The sequence below is a fragment of the Octopus sinensis genome, linkage group LG7 (genome assembly GCF_006345805.1).
Source record: "Octopus sinensis linkage group LG7, ASM634580v1, whole genome shotgun sequence".
In the NCBI taxonomy this organism is placed as follows: domain Eukaryota; kingdom Metazoa; phylum Mollusca; class Cephalopoda; order Octopoda; family Octopodidae; genus Octopus; species Octopus sinensis.
In genome coordinates this window covers 108,611,379-108,629,922 of record NC_043003.1, presented here as the reverse complement: position 1 = coordinate 108,629,922, position 18,544 = coordinate 108,611,379, and the positions used below count along the sequence as shown (strand labels likewise).

Sequence of the window (18,544 nt, the reverse complement as noted above, 5' to 3'; positions counted from 1 at the left end):
TTCCACTAAGAATTGCTGTTCTTTTATTTTCATATAGTCTATAAGGAGAATTCTTCTCCTGAGTCATTTCTACCCATAGCAAAGCTTTTCCCATGTCCAGGTGTACATGAACATATTAAATATAATTGTACACAATTATATTTCAATTTTTGCTGCTTCATGTTCGTCTAGTTAATTAATTCTAACTTGACAAAGCTTGTTGCACATCAACAAATTTTCTAATGTAAGAACAGCAGTTCTTACTGGGCTATGACTGACAGATTTGTCTTCTATAGTTGATGAAGCAAAATGGTACAGAAACACGGGTCTTGTTGTCCACTGATGTCATTCATAGCCTAATTTCTATGGAGAAAATCTTTCCACATCCAAGTGGACACAAACATGTTGAATGTAATTGTATTCACTTTACATATATATATTATATATATATATATATTTATATATATTATTATTATTATTATTATTACTACTACTACAAAGCAAAGAAACTCTGCTTTTGCTGATTCATAGGAATAGCTCTTCTGAAATAATATTTTAAATTCAACAATTCTGTTTCAGAAATAGTATCTATGAATGCGTGAAAGCAGAGTTTCCTTGCTTAAACATTAAATCTGTAAATTATGCTTTATATATATAAAGTCTTCTTGGTGCCTGAAATATAGCACTTAGCAAGAACTCCAAGGAACAATGGAGTAAATCGCCAGCTTCAAACAAATATATATTTATTTCAACTTTCTATACAAACATGGACAAGATTTTTCTGAGGTCTTTTCTTTTTATGTAGCCCGATGAGCTTCCTGTCGCCTTTTACTGTCTCTTACACCACACACCCTGTCCCTGCATACCTTGAGCCATCTGAAGAGATTGGTAATAGGTTGGGCATATAGCCATAAAGCACAGTCTCAGAAAATCATCCAATCCATGCCAATATAGAAAAGCAGATGTATAACAATGATGATGATGATGATGATGTCTGATTTTCTTTTTTCTTTTTCTTTTCTGTTTTCTTCTCTTTCAGAAATCCATTGCAGTAATGAAAGGGTGAGTAGATTTAAAATTTAATTTTAAGGGAGGATAACAAGAAAAAATATTTCAGCTCTAATGAATTGTCGTCTAAAATGTCCATATCCATTTATGTATGTGTGTTTGTCTCTCAATATATGTGTGTGTGTGCGTGTCTGTGTGTATATATATATTTAAAAACACACACACACAAAGAATCTGAAGTGTCATTGCTCAATTCTAGTTTGTGCATGTGATACCGCCAACAGTCATGATAGCTGTGGAATTATTGTGCTGTACTACTGGCCTCATGGTCACAATTTTCAAACTTTATACCAATATTTTACACATGGCACATAACTCTGTCTTCCATTTCATGGATCAGTTCAACTACACTGCCAGCAATGTCTGCCAACTATGTGACTAAGTTATATGTAGGCAAAACTGGTCTCAGACTAGTCAATACATTTATTGAGCAGCTTTAGGGTATCTGACTATGCAATGTTAGATGACCTGTTACCCACCATTACCTTTCACCTAACCACACAGATTAGCATGTATTCATTTCTAGTATCACCTTACACCATGATTCTCCTTTATCCCAGTTCCAACATAACAGTAACTCATTCTTCACCTTGGAACAGCTCAGCTTAATGGAATAAAACAACTGACTTTATTTCTTGTAGCTACATACATTTGCTGAAACATGCATGTAAATACTCACACATTGTTGGTCTGATTATAATAGTTACACACACACCTCACAGTACACCATGTTTTACTTATAACTTTCACACACTTCAAATATATAAAATACTAACACAGTCTCACATTTATACACATGTACTCACACAGCAACAGATAAACATTTACACAGACATACATGAGTTACTCATCCCTTATGACCCTTTACTATCACCCTTGTAGCTGTAAAACTCCTTTCCCTTATTCCTTCCAATTTTCCACTCATCACACAGCCTTTCTCTCTACTAATTCAACATACATTTTCATTTCATAGAACTTCTTTTTCTGGGGTTTTTTCTCCCCTTTTCTTTCTTCTGAAGTGGGGCAGCAGCTCCAAACTGTAGAATATTCTTTTTTTTCTTCTTTCCAGCATTTAACTAATTTTGTAAATATTGTATTTATAATATTGTTCTGTGTGTCTTTTATTTCTGAGACACTGCCTGGGACTTTCCCTCATACAGATGAAGGACTCTTATTCACAGAATATTTCATTTGGATCCCATTGGACCCTTATTACCATTATGGGAACTGTGGGTTGGCAGGATCATTAGTGTTAGGTAAAATACCTTGTAGTATTAGATTCAACATTTTACGTTCTGAATTCAAATCCCGCTGAGTTCAACTTGGATTTTCGTCCTTTCAGAGTCAATAAAATAAAGTACCAATCAAGAATTGGTTGTTGGTTTAATCAACTATTCCCCAATAATTATTGGTTATTGTTCCAGCTTACCTAGTTGACAAAAGTTGGTTTTATCCCTTCATGATTGAGTTCTTAATTAAAGTGATGAAGATATCCAGCTGCAAAATGATAGCTCCAGTAAATAAATCATTCAACTTGTACCAGTAGATATACATTTCTCATTGTCAAAAGAACACTACCTCAAGCTGGCAGTGAGTTAACTGTTCCAGAAAAAATTGCTATAATACAAACTTGTTTAACTTACGCTAGCATAGAGCATACACACACATATATTACAAGATATGAAAGAGGTGATCCCAAATTGGGGTGAATGTAATCCCTGAAGGGTTCATTTCTCTTTGCTTAGGAATTAAATTTGCTGATCCTGCATTTGTACTTTTTTTTTTTTCAATTATATTTTTCTTTTAAATGTCAAGTTATGAAGAAAATGAAGTGGACCTACTTTGATGAAAAATACTAATTTTATTTTCTGTCACCTATAGCCCATACTTTTTAATTACTTTACCAAGTGGTCTTATTCAGATGTTTGAGTTTGGTTCTGGTATCCATTCATCATTATTAGATCATTGATATTAGCATCATTTTAACTTAGAAATAAGAATGTTTTAAAACGATATTTTAAACCCCACCCTTTATTTTGGCCGAAGTGTAAACTTGAATTATTGCACAAAATAGTGCAGGAGTAAGTTTACTTTCAAACAGTTACCAAGATGTACTTTGGTTGAAAAATATCAGGAACTCCTGTTGTAAGGCTAATGGTGATGCATGATATTTTAACCAACCAGTCTTCTTGTTAATTTGTACTATATTACATAATTTTTGATTCCCATTAAAAGATCAGATGCAAATTTGTATAGTATTGAGTCGATTGACTTGGCAATGTTATGTTGCATTTCCTTATTCTTGCACCTTAAAGTATGAAGTAGGAGTGAAACTGTTTGTGTTAACTAAGTCTGCTATGGAAAACTTGGTTAACAAAAGCATGCAAAACTTCAGAGTTATGTGCCTTGCCTGGTTATACCACACAATGGCTGTTGTAGTTATTAAGTTTGAAATCCTGTCCATGTAATTCGTAGTGTAACACTTTAAATTCACAGCTGGGAAATGTCTACACACACACACACACACACACATAAATGAATCAATGTCATAATCTTGTGACTGAAAGAAGCTGGCTCACCATTGAGTTATAAATATTGTTTATATTTTCAGCCAAAATTGTGATTAAATATTTGAATTTATTTCTTTATTTACATTCTTTTCCTTTTCAGCTTGTATTTCTTTTTTTCTCCGTTTCAAAGAATTTACCTTTTTGTTGTTAACTAGTAAAGGTAGACCTATACTCTATATTAGAAAATTAATACAACACATACAACTTCAGGGTACCTATAATATCAGGTTACATTGAATCTGCTGTTTCAGAAACAGTAATGTTCTGCTAATTACCCAACAGCAATTTAGTTTCATTTCTCATGAAATTTATTTTACCATTTCTGGTTCCTTATGTAGGATCCATAGAGCTTATGGTACCAGGCTATGTCCTATTTTCCTGATGGTCAGGATAATCAATTCCTCCATGAATTTAATCTCTGACATGTATCTGAAGGCTAACTCCAATCACAGGTGCACACTCACCAGGTGTGAGACATGTTTGAGAGTCCCACAGGTAAGCTGAAATGACACAAGCCAAATTATTAAGATAACAGAGGTTCTTTGTGACAGAAAATTAATACCAGTTATATAATGAAGTTTATTCAGACTGTTACAGTCCTCTTATGAATTTGTGGCTTCATACCAATATATAAGTGGTAGGATTGATAAAGTACCAAACAAACTGATTTGCTGTATTTAGTTATCTTTTGACATTAAGTTCAAATTTTGCTAATGTCAGTTTTGTCTTCCATCTCATCAGAGTACATATTAGTATATCATACTAACTGTAAGTCTTCCCACCCAAATTTGACACCTTATGCTAATGTGAGAAATGTGTCAAAATCGGTAGAATGCCAAAGTGTTTAAAAGTAGTTATTAGTTTCCCTTCTTTGCATTCTGGTTTCAGATTTTACCAAAATTTCTGAAGGGTCAATGTTATTTACCTCATCCCTAAAAGAAACGAGGACTAGCGCCTGTGTTATAAATAATTTTTATCATGTTAAAAATTATAATTATTAAAGTATTGAACTGGCAGAACCATTAGTTTCAGAAGAATGCTTTGTAGCATTTCTTCTGCTTCTTCACATTTTCAGTTTAAATTCCGCCAGGGTTGACTTTGCCTTTCATCCTTTCGAGGTCAATAAATTAAGTACCAGTTGAGTACTGGGGTTGATGTAATCGACTAGTCCCTTCCCCAAAAGTTTCAGGCTTTGTGCCTGTAGTAGAAAGGATTATTATTATTATTGTTATTGTTGTATTTTTATTGTTTTAATTTTTATTGTTTTAATTTTGAATCCTTCAGATTGTTTTAGCACACTTTAAATTCCCTATTTACTGCACTTCCCTCACTAAACCTTATTACTCTGGCAACTACTCTTTGCACTCTTAAGGAACAATTGCAAGCTATGGGCATGAAAAGCCATTCTTATTTAGCTCATCATATAAAAGATAATAAAATAAACATCAAGAATGCATAGGTTTGGTTGTCTACTAAAAATTCAAATTGCGTGTAGAAGTATCATCATTCTAGTTGAATTCTTAGGGATCACAACATTTAATATCAACTCTAACAACTCCAATAATAATTCATTTATATAAGGACCCAATTAATTTTGTGAAAAAAAGTCCCATACATGTTCTGTGTAAAACAGTCTTGCTGTAAAATAATTTTGGGTGCTAGAATTATTGGAGAATATGTGTGGGACTAATAATAATATTAAAGTTTTTGTATAATTATTAGAACACAAGAGACGCGAAGATCTGTGTTAGCAAGAGTGACCACAATAAAAAGTAACGTGTGATGTGTGGCAAAATCATTCGTATGTTGGACAAATTACTTAGTGGCATTTCTTCTGGATCTTTACATACTCAGTTCAAATTCTGCTAAGATTGACTTTGCTTTCATTCTCTCAGGGCTGATAAAATAAGTACTAGTTGAGCAGTGGGGTCGATATAATTGACTTATCTCTCCTTTAAACTTATTGGCCACATGCCAAAATTTGAAATCATTATTGTACTATGAAGAGAGTAGTTACGTATATTTTGAGCAGAACCCTCCTACAGGGAAATTATGTAAGACTGGTTTCAGTCATGGGACTATGGTTATGCTGTCACAACATCTTTTAAAGCATTTAAATTGATCGTATTGGCAACAGTACTTGTTTCAGCTTGATATATATATATATATATATATTATATATATATATATATATATATATATCAAATATATTAGATTCTTGACATAAAAGAACATAACTTGATGCATTGATAAAATTAACATAGACATCCAAACACACAGTTTCCATTTATAGTTACCAAATTCTACTCATGCAACGTTGGTCAACCCAAAGACGTAAGGCAAGACGCCAAAGTTAGTGTGGCATGCGATGAAATTGGAATCACATGGTTACAAAGGAAACTTCTTAATCACATGGCTGTCTCTACCTCCAAATGTTGATAAATTTCATTCTCTACAATTCTACTGAACATGTTTTTTATCCTCTTGCAATTTTCACTGTTTGAGCTCCCCATCTATTTTTTAGGGACTTTTAAATATCAAATTATTCTACAGCATAAATAAATATCTTTTATTTATATAACTTTTTTTTTATTAAAATAAAAAAAAGTTATATAAATAAAAGATATTTATTTATGCTGTAGAATAATTTGGTATTTTATGGAAATAACTTATAAGTCCCATTAGCATAATAAATCTCTTTAAGATACAGCATGCACAATTAATTTCTCACAACTGTAGAATTAATGCGAGCAAAGTGTTACAAAGCTCATATTTTCCATGGGACAATTAACCTCATCTCCTCTGTTTCTATTCAACCTACAAACCAGTTGTCTTCAGGTCTGCTATTTCCCTTTCCTGATACTGATCCATCCATTTCTTTCTTTTTGTGTGTTATAATTTACTCGTAATTGGCATCCAGATTTTCTCCTTAAATTTTCCCCTTGCCTTCCTCTTCCACTTTGATTGTTGCCAATCAACTAATCCTAATCATTTCATTCTACATCCTTGGCTCACCTCTGACTATTTTTTTTTTTTAATATATGTCATCTTTACATTGTTTATCCCATGAAAGAGATGATATTTGTTGTAGCAGTTTCTCTTACAACTGAATGTTCTTTATGCTGTCAGCCACAAGTGTAGAGAGGGTGAATGATTTATCAGACTGTCAAACAGGCAAACTTAACCAGGCTGTTATGTATCTTATCTAAGAGAACAACATGATAGCTGTTGCTTAAGAACTCTTGATTATGTGATAAGAAACTCAGCTCTCTTTGTCCTCAAAGCCATGTGTGTGTGTGTGTGCGCGTATATATATATATATATATATATATATATATATATATGTGTATGTATATATATGGTGGTACTGTTTCTCAGTACCCTTATAATTATATCTATATAATTATATATCTATATTAATTCTTACCTATATGGTTTCTATTACATGCTGGCCACTCATAAGATCATTTATTCATTTTCACACTTTCAACCTGTGCTAATGAAGTGTAAAATGATGTGGTCTTGGAGTCTTTTGACATTTATCTCTAGTATGTTGTTGTTTCTTGGTCCCCTTAATTATAATTATATATATATATAATTATCTCTCTCTCTCTATATATATATATATATAATATATATATATATATATATATATATATAATATATATATATATAGATAAATAAATAGAATAATAACTCTTGAATGGAATTAATAAATATTTAATACATGCATTTCCGCAAATCACATGACTTCAACATCAGAGTCTGTATCCTTAGGACAGTTACAGTATATCCCATAATATCCGTGGGTATCCCAAAGATACGGACTCTGATGTTAAAGTCGTGTGATTTGTGGGAATGCACATAGCGATGCATTGAATATTTATAAGTACCATCCTAGAATTATTATTATTATTACTATATTTATCCTACATTATATCAGTATAACCATGCCGCAACCCCCAACAAAACTGACTCCCTGGTCAGCATCATTAGACAGTAGCCTACATAATGAAATAGGGGTTTTATTTGCATATCATTAACATTACCATAAACAAATTTAAAAGATATATATATATATGTGTGTGTGTATATATATGGTGGTACTGTTTCTCAGTACCCTTATAATTATATCTATATAATTATATATCTATATTAATTCTTACCTATATGGTTTCTATTACATGCTGGCCACTCATAAGATCATTTATTCATTTTCACACTTTCAACCTGTGCTAATGAAGTGTAAAATGATGTGGTCTTGGAGTCTTTTGACATTTATCTCTAGTATGTTGTTGTTTCTTGGTCCCCTTAATTATAATTATATATATATATAATTATCTCTCTCTCTCTATATATATATATATATATATATATATATATATATATATATATATAATATATATATATATATAGATAAATAAATAGAATAATAACTCTTGAATGGAATTAATAAATATTTAATACATGCATTTCCACAAATCACATGACTTCAACATCAGAGTCTGTATCCTTAGGACACTTACAGTATATCCCATAATATCCGTGGGTATCCCAAAGATACGGACTCTGATGTTAAAGTCCTGTGATTTGTGGGAATGCACATAGCGATGCATTGAATATTTATAAGTACCATCCTAGAATTATTATTATTATTACTATATTTATCCTACATTATATCAGTATAACCATGCCGCAACCCCCAACAAAACTGACTCCCTGGTCAGCATCATTAGACAGTAGCCTACATAATGAAATAGGGGTTTTATTTGCATATCATTAACATTACCATAAACAAATTTAAAAGATATATATATATATGTGTGTGTGTGTATATACATATATATATAAAATCCATCCTTATATTATGATAAAATATCAATTTCAGCATAGAACAGGGCCTCATATTTTCCAAAGGCACAAACATGTAGTGTGTGAAATGACTACATGGCTACACACAAGTCCAGTCACTGAGTGCACACTCATCTTTGTATACATGTGCATGTGTGCATGTGTATATATATATATATGCACACATATATGATGTGCCACTTGTGGACTGTTTATCATATAATGCACAATATGATTCCTGTCTTTTAGTTGGTTTGAAGTATTTCTGGTGCAGACATGTTCATGCTCCACCACCACCACCACTGCCATAGATGCAGTGTAAATAGAAACACAAAGCTACAGAATCCAGGGGCAGACAGTTTTCAAATTCAGTTTCTTTTCTGATTTAAAAAATATAAAATTCTGTAGGCACAGGTGTGATTATGTAGCAAGAAGTTTGCTTCCAACTGCATGGTTTCAACTTCTGTCCATGGTGTGCTAACAGTGCAAAACCCTGGGCTAGTGTCTTTTACCGTAGCCCTCGGCTGACCAAAGACTTGTGAGTAGATTTGACAGACAGAATCTGAAGGATTGTGTATGTGTGTGTGTGTGTGTGTGTGTGTTTACACACATACACAAGCATGTGTGCCACCACCTCCACTGCTTGACACCCGATGTTTGTTTAACTTTCTGTAACAGAATGTGTACTAGGCTTAAAATGAATTAGTTTCAGGATTGATTTGTTTGACTTAAACCCTTTCAATGTGGCACCCCAGGATAGCCATAGGCCAGTGGCTGAAACAAGTAGAAGATAAGTTTTTCTTTATTTCTCCCCCCCCCCGTCCCTTTGCAGTTCCTATTATGTTTCCATTAGCCATTTCTTCAAGGTTAGCATGAAGCACTGAAACAAATAAAAAAAAATGTATTTAAGATGCTTTTACAAAGTGACCTTTTGATTACTATCCTTGTGTTATACCTATAGGTAATATACATTATTATTGTTGTAGATACTTAACTGGAGACAGGATGCTTTGCTCATTGCCAAGTGCAATAAATGATAGTAAGATCATTTTATGAAAACCTCTCATTGCTTCAGAATGTAAAAATCCAAAATTGCAAAAAGCAATTCATTCAGTGTGATATGGAAAAAAAAATGCATGTAAATTAGTTGGGGGAAAGAGAAAATGAAAAAGATCTACTACTTATATACTGAGACAAATATACTTCATGAGTTTTTTTGGAGACTGGATTACATATGATGTTACATGTAATACTTTCATTTTCATCTAATTAATCCCACAATCTGTAATCTAGATTTTGATGTTTCAACTTTTTAATTCATCTTTACCTACACAACGGTATACACAAACAAGCTGCTTCTATTTTTCTATCTTTTTTAGACCAGTTTTTTTTTTTTTTTTTTGATTGCTCAATTTCTGTAAAAATGACAATGTTGCAGAAAATGAACAACTGCTATAATTTTTCCTGATTTCCTTGGATTTTTTGAAAACTTTTATTGAAGTTTCTGTAGGATCGTCCCTTTGCACCAACTCATCTGATTGATATATTCATCATCCTCATTTAACGTCCGTTTTCCACACTAGCATGGGTTGGACAGTTCGACCGGGGTCTGGAAGCCATGGAGGCTGCACCAGGCTCTAGTCAGAAACACTGCCAAATCAGACTAGAGCCTGGTGCAGCCTCCATGGCTTCCAGACCCCGGTCGAACCATCCAATCCATGCTAGTGTGGAAAACGGACGTTAAATGATGATGATGATGATATATATATAATGTGTGTGCACTACCCTGTGAGTATTGAGCATACATACAGAAGCATAAAATAAGTGAAATCTAGTGCTTTCTATAAGACCTGCATATTTTAGTTTCTTAAGTGGTTTAGGTACTTTATCATCATCTTCTCCTGGTCTTCCCTATCTTTCATAAGACTCCTCTACTTTTATATCTATTTTCACAAAGCTCTCCATATCTTTCTCACTACATAGCCTCAGACTGAACTGGTTTTAGATGACTCTGGTTCTGTTTTGTTTCTTACCATTTCTTTTGCTACCTCTACTATTAGTGATGCTACTCCAGCATGGCCAACTTGACGATTCAAACTAAATAGAGAACTGAAGAACCATTCATTGACAAGTTTCAATTGATGCTGTTTAATAAATGGGTTAACTTTTTTAAGTACATCAAAGGCACTGAATCCTTGACCATCCCATCTGAGGAGTATCTAATATTTTCTATCAAAGGTCCTTACTACTTTAACTATATGATTTAGGTATGACTCTTACTGCTTTCGGTAATTTTCATATAAATTCAACATAGAGGGTACTGTTTCAATTATGTATCTAAAAAGTGGGCAAAATTAGCTTCCTATTGGTTCTAGGGTTTTTAGGTTTTAACATGGCCCAGAGGTGTTCGGAAAATATCATTGTGTAAATAAGATCATTTCGCACCAAACGGTTTGAGAAACTCTAGTCAGAAGTTTTTCTGGTGAAGTTCATCAACTGCTTGCTATCGGAATGCTCGTCACTTATACATTGAAGTAACAGAAATGATCATGTCAGTGCAAATGCATTTCTCTCTATTCTGATTTCAAATCTCATATATGTCAACTTCATCTTTTTAACTCTCCAGGCAAGTGATATAAATATTTGTGATGTGCTGACATATGATTCATTTGATTAGTTTTCATTCCTAATGAAATGTGTGGTTTTTGTACTAATATAAGAAAAAAACTATAAATTGCTACTAAGTGCAATCTGTAAGCTCTCTAGCTCAGGGATGGGCAAATTGTGACCTGTGGCACTCTCTGAATGGCACTTCAACAACAAATTACCTTCGTTTTTTTTAAGTAATGCAGCCTGTTTCTCAAAAGGGGTTCCCTATGCCTGCTCTAAGTCCTCTACAGAACTTATTTATTGTTGGAATGATTGAATCAATGAGTATTAAATATTTTGAGTATGGATACAGTACAGTACCAGTGTTGAGATTTTAACCAGACACCTTCCAGGAGTAATTCCATGCCATTTATAAATTCTGCAAGCCCTAACTCTCATTTTATTAGTTATACATATTGGAAGCTGAAGAACTGAGTTGAAATCCAGATCAGCTATGAAAATAGAATTCTTGAAGACTATTGAAAAATATTCCAATTAAAATTAATAACACTTATTAGTCTTTACTCTTGATACTTGATTAATCATTAAAAAAGTTAACACTTTATTGTTGTTGTCAATGTAGTCAGCTGGTGGTATTTTTAGAGCATCTGGAAAAAGTGCTTTGCAGTTTTCTTTCTGTCTCTTTACATTCTAAATTCAAATCTCACCAAGATAAACTTTGCATTTTATCCCTCTGGGGTTGATGGCATCAAAATCATTGATCTTCTAAATCAGAAATCCTTATTGTGCTTGTCACCATGGAAGAAGTGTTAACACTAATGGCTGAGTGGTGAACTACATATCTCTCATTTGTATTGTATCTCATCTTTACAGCTCTTCTCATTTCTTAGATTTACAAGGTCAAATTTTTAGAGAATCTGATCTACTTTGAATTAACTCCATCCATCACAAAATTGCTCTCTTGCTTTCTTAATCATTAATATCCTTATGCTGTCACCTTAATCATCATCATCATCATCATCATTCAGTTTAGAAAGCGATTGACTACCATGAAAAAATTTGAAATTTAATTTTCCTACTTTGAGACTTTTAACTTTTATAGTTCAGCTTAATTTTATTTTTATTTTTTCTGCTTTTTTTCCACTCCCATTCCACCAGCTTTAAGCATGGACTTTTTTTCTAAAGGCCCTTAACTCTGAAAGTGTGTATATGTATGTCAGTGTGTGTGAACATTTCTCTCCTCATTCACTTCCCATTGTTGCCAGATCTAACAGTGTTGCTGTCATTCTCTGTTGATTTTCTTCTAGATCAGAAAGAAAAGTCGGTAAGGAAAGGCTTGAAAAATCTGATCAGTTCTCTAAAGGGCATTAGATTGTTGAATTATTTAAAATCTTCATTGATCTATTGCCTCTTATTAACAAAACATACAGTTGCTATGTTTCTTTTAGCCTCTCTCTCTCTCTCTCTCACCTTCTCTCTCTCTCTCTCTCTCTCTGTTCTTTGACTCCATTACTCCCAAATTTGCATGGTCTTTAATCTTGTTGCCGTTCTTCGTTCTCTTTCTATGTAGAAACCGTACTGCCAGTCTTGCTTATTAACCCTTTAAATGCACCAGCTGTCATGAGTTGGTTAATTTAGCCAAACAATGTTTCCGTTTCCAACAAAAGAAGTGTACACTGAAAGCTGTCACTTCTTTTTGATGAGGAAAATTCAAATAGATAGACTGTTGTTCTCTTCATTTATGCATGATATATGAAATGATGCAATTTGTTTAAGGGATAAATTCGATAATATCAACGTATTCAAGCCAAGAAAAACAAATGATTTCCATGAAATCTAAGATGTAACTAAGAAGTTACTACTTAAAGGGTTAATAGGTAGAGTTATAGTCTTTTCCTCTCCAAATTAAAGACCTCCACTCTCTGAAATTCTCCTTCCTTCTACAATACTTTCTGATCGCATGTCGGTTTTTTTTTTTTTTTTAAATGTCTTCCTGAATATTTAAAGAAAATTAAATGTTTAAAATCATTAATTTATTTTTATTTTCATCAATTGAATTTTATTTATTAGTAAGTTATTTTTATTTTTTATTTTTTCACCTCCATCATCATGATAGTAAAAAAAATTACTCATCCTTTCATAGCAAAAACAAAAACTTATTTATTTTTTATATTTAGTGAAGTTAAAAACACAAGACTTAAAAATTGATACAGAGTTAATTCAACTACAAAAATTTACTCACATTTAAAAAATTTTTTACACAGATTATCTCACTTTCAAACTGCTTATTGAAATTAACGAAATATGTTTTATATATTTTGTCATCATATTGTCACTTTTTTTCTTCATAAAATTTGGAACCACATAAAAAGAAAATGTACATTATTGTTTAAATGTAATGAAAAAAATTTGGTTATCATTTACACAGTTACATCTATGTTTTTTACTGAGTACCTGCGCATCAATAATATAAACTTTCAGATCATATTTTAATTTACCTCTTTAAGTCTACCTGTCTGATAGTCCTCACACTTCACCGTTAATCTTACTCAAAAAAGAAAACAAAATTAAATACTAAGTTAAATATACTATTTTATGTATAATAATTTCTTACTAATTTTCACTAAAATGTAAATAGCTATTAAAAACATTTACAATAATTTTTATAAATTATTTTACAAGTTTTAATTTTTTTTAAATTAGTTTGTAGTAGCTAACATGTTTATATATTTTCTTAGATACTTTTTTTATTTATCCATTCATTTATTTATTTTGTTTTCATTTTTCATAATCAATTCCAATATTTTACACACTATTTAGAATATTAAGAATGATAATTATTTTTTCCTCACTCTTACTCTGACTCTCTCTCTCTCTCTCTCTTAGGAAAACTGTATGAGAGTAGCCATTCTGTTCTAGTGGCCACTCTTCAGAATCTCCTCCTCCCACTACTACTTTTTATTTACTCCTACTACCATCACTACAACAACAACAACAACCACTGTTTCTACTTCCATTACTCTACAACACATCTTGGCAACAATATGTTGCTCTATAGTGTACGTATATATCCATATACACACTGCATCATGTCATGTGTTTGTTCTCAATGCAAACCTGAATTTTTTTGCTATTTGACTGCCATACTTTGCATGTCACGCCTGTTTCCTGCTCCCTTCCAGTTGTTGAAAAAAAAAGTTATGATTTTTTTTTGTTTTTATTTTTTTTTTAATTTTTACCTTTTATCATTAGTGATAAATTGTTACCAAGCCTAGGTGGAAAAGGCCAGGTGAAAACATTTGTATAGTTGCACTAAACAATGGTGTTGAACAGTTGTGGTTGTGTGTTTGATTGCTGCTGTGCTCCTTCTTAATTCAAAAATCATGCATCCCAGTGCAGTATTTCAGATTAGTAATAGATCTAAGGGAGCTTTTATTCATTTATTTTTTATAATGAGGAGTATTTTCTTGTATGTTTGTCCTATTAAGTTCTGCACCACTAGAAAACAGGTTTGTCACAAGTCATTGAGGAACCAGCTTGTTGTAGCAGCCAAACCTCTCTCTCTCTCAAAAAAGAAAAAAAAATAATAATAAAGAAACAAAGAAAAGGAATGGGGGACACACATTTTATACTGTTTTTTAAAACAGGGACCACATGCATATTTCTAAGTCCTTAATGTTAGAATAGCACATGCCACCATAAAAAGAAGATGGGTAAAGTTGTCTGAGGTTACTCAATAACAATATATTTGCTGTGAAATATGTAGCCAGACATTTGCATGCTCCCCCCCATATTTGTTTGAGATAGCTAGTCTTTTGCTGTGAGATAAACATTAACAATCAATTCACGACAGTTTTGATATTGAAAAAAAATATATTTTGAGCTAGAAGTTATATGTAGTTATATCTGCTCTGTGTCTTCATTCTCAATATATTCCCTGTGTTTTTCTGTGACGAATACTGGTTTAAGGTACTTATCTTACATATGTATATTCATATTCAAAGTGGAGGAATTATTAAGGTGCTGTCGTATCAGCCATAGATGGTTCCTATGTTATCACCATCAGTGCAATGTATCTGACAGCAGCACTTAATTAACCTTCAATGGTTTGGTCATTTTAGTACTGTTGAGAAGTAGAGTTCAGAAAACATAGTACAGTGTGAGTACCATGTGACTGAAATAACTTTTTGTTAGTTTTTATGTAGTGCCAAGTTTAAATTTACAATTTGGCTTGGAGAGAAGAGAATGGTATTTGTTCCAGAGTGTCATTTGGTGAATTATTTCCTAAAGACAAGGCATTCGGTAGTACTTCAACCATTCTACAGGTCACAGGACATTACATGTATATGAATATGCAGATTCTTGCAATCTCATTACAAAAAAATATATCCCAGATGATCCTTTGATTCAACCTTGAAGATAACTAGTTTTCTTTTTTTTTTATTTTGTACACATAAAAATAAACCAAAAAAATATTTTACTTCATAAAGGAAAAATATGTAAATCTTGTATAACTCTTTAACTGCATAATTAAATTTCATGGTCATTCCCATAATGATCTTAATTATGCATCAAAAATTAGAATTGATACTTTCTGTTACTGCGGGAAAAATTAGAATTGATACTTTCTGTTACTGCGGGAAAAATTAGAATTGATACTTTCTGTTACTGCGGGTTTTTATATCCACTTCTAAAAGTATTTGATTCTTGCTATGGAAAGAGATATTTGATGAAATATGTGGGTGGTAGGGAATTTTTTTAATCTGAAAAATTGACGTTTGTAAAGTGTCACTGAGGGTATCTCCACTTCTCACAGCTGAAGGGGAGGTTCTCACAAAGCTGTGGAGTAAAACCACTTTCTGCAGTTAAGATATAAAATTTTGAGTGGACATCTGCTTTCTCTGTTCAAAGGAATGTTAAATTAACATATTTACTTACTTACTAGCCTCTTTGCAATGATTCATATTTTAAGTAATAATTTAAAACTCTGAATTAATTTATTGTTAGAAGTAAATATAATATTTAGGTTTGACCAAGATTCATGTTGACCCTTTTGATATCATTTCCTCTGAGATCACTTCTGGTTCTATGATATCAACTTCCTGTTGTAAAGTGATTTTAAAATCTTCCCTCAAAATTCCATTATAATTTATGTTCTAAACACCAGCTTCATAATGTCTAAGTTGTTTTGCTAAATTCTCCCTTATTCTCAAAATTAATTGAAACAAATGTAGTGTATTTCTACAGAAATATGATTACCAAAAGGGTTCATCTGCTTTAACAAGAGTAAGTTCAACAAATGCTAAAACTGAAATATGCTGACAAGACTAAAACATATTTAATGTCAATTACAAGGTTCTTCATTCAAATATATAATCCATCTTTAATAACCCTGTCTAGAACATAAGATAATTCTTCTTCATGACCTACCAGCTTTCCAGCTTTTGGAGCATTTTTATTCTAAATGAGTAGCAAATTGGCAGTCATTAGAATGTTGGTTACAATGTCTTGAGGTATATGTTCTGATTCTATCAGCTCTAAGTTCAAATCCTGCCAAGATCAGTTATGCTTGTCTATCTTTTCTAGGTTGATAAAAACATAGTACCAGTTTCGAGCAGTGGATTGGTCAAATTGTTTGAGCATCAGATTGGATATCATGTGGTATCTGTTCTGGCTCTTGCATTCTCAGTTCATATTCTGCCCTATCATTGGAAAATGCTCAACTGGATTTGAAACTGACAAATTGTATAAGCAATCTTAAAACCCAGTGGTAGCATAGTTTACCTGGTCTGATTGCCACAACCACCATTGCTACAAATAATGTGATTATAAGATTGTTCAATTCCCTAAGATCTTTCTCTCAAATTCATAATATTTGTCTGGTGCAATTCTTTAGTTTGGTCAAAAATGCCTTGCCCAACACATCCAACAATGGAATGCTTTTTTGGTAACCTTTATACCATGCTCTATATATATATATATAATATATATATATATATTGACTTGATAAAAGAGACAGAGAGAGAGTATGTGTGCTATGTGAATAATTGAAATAATATATATGTCAATTCAGTTTTGTTGAACTAAAAACCACAAATACTACTAACTGATAGGGCTCAACCACTTTTTTTGTTTCTGAAGATAAAAACCTCCATATTTATGACTTAATATAAGTTACTCATATAAATGAACTAATATGAATTAAATATTACTGAGAAAGATGTGTGTCAGTGTGTCTACTCAACAGACAGGTAGCAATCAAAGGAAGAGTATTTTTCAATACAGTAGTTTTTAAACTCCAATAGAAAATTTTTTTGAATTTCATTTTATTTTATTATTTTTGTGAATTAGCTCTGTTTATATCTGTAGCAAGCTTTTTTTTTTTTTTTTCCAATTATTTTCATTTTCACCTTCAATGTGGCAAATTTTTTTTTTTTTAATTTACTTCTAAAAATTACGTCCAAAATCTATTACATCTAAAGAAATATATAAACTTTATTTAAATAATGTATTTAGGTTGTGCTTTATGGCATGTCTGCTTTACTTTTTGGTAAAGAACTAATGAAAGTTAATGCTGTTCAACATCTTGATTTCACACAAGTTTCAGAAATTGGATTGATGAAACTCTAACATTGCAGGCACAAGATCTTATTTATTTGTGTATTTTATTTTATAGTTCTCCCCTCCAGGGAAAAATAGATTTCTAAGCTATAGATAATATATAAATAATTTGATTTTTCCTACTCGGAAAAATATTTAATACTTTCTAGTTAGAAATAATTTCCATTTTTGTGAATTTTTCTCCAATTTTCTCAGTTTATTATAAATTTGTTTCTGAAATAAATTCAACAAAAAATTCTTTTCTTTTGAAATTTTCCATGTGGCAAATTAAAACAGGCCTTGGCAACTTGCTTTACTGTGATGGTAGAAGTATTTGTGATGTACCTGCTGGATGAAACAAGAAACATTTGTTAACTTCTATTTTTTAAATCCACTTGTTATTTCTTCATATGTTTTATATCGATTGTTCTAAGATTTGTAGCAGAATTTTCTCTTAAGCCAATAACATTAATTTACTTGCTCCAAAATATTTTCTGAAAGCTTCAAGTTTTTATCTAAGGAGGCATGAGGCCACAGATTTGTAGAAAATGATAATGGGACTGCATAATGTTTTCGTCTTCCCCTCAGGGACATCAATAATTTAAGTCACATGAACTGACAATTAAAAATCCGAGCTGATTGAACATGCAAGGAAATTATTCTCTCATGGAAATTTTTTGATGTCTTGGAAAAGTTAAAAGTTAGAATTATTATAGTGAAAAAGTTGGTTTAACAAATTTCAACACTATTCGGGGTTTTTTGTTTCTTTTTTTCTTTTCACCTTTTTGTTAAGGTTCTAACAAGAATAACTTCTTTCATATGTTCAGAGGGGAAGTAAATTAAAATAAGTGCCTCTAATGTATTGG

At 31.9% G+C, this 18,544-nt stretch overlaps 1 protein-coding gene across 7 annotated transcripts in view; it reads left to right on the top strand.

Moving 5' to 3' along the window:
• LOC115214162 (armadillo repeat protein deleted in velo-cardio-facial syndrome) overlaps nucleotides 1-18,544 on the top strand; it is a 403,200-nt gene that overhangs the window by 370,135 nt on the left and 14,521 nt on the right. For 4 of the 7 annotated variants that reach the window (XM_029783240.2, XM_029783238.2, XM_029783241.2 and 1 more), the window contains one exon: nucleotides 1,019-1,041. In XM_029783240.2, coding sequence (XP_029639100.1) covers nucleotides 1,019-1,041 — 23 coding nt within the window. Of the gene's footprint in view, nucleotides 1-1,018; nucleotides 1,042-9,454; nucleotides 9,508-12,385; nucleotides 12,403-13,964; nucleotides 14,138-18,544 lie in introns of all 7 variants that reach the window. The other 3 variants (XR_005000208.1, XR_005000209.1, XM_036505099.1) reach the window with 3 other exon arrangements.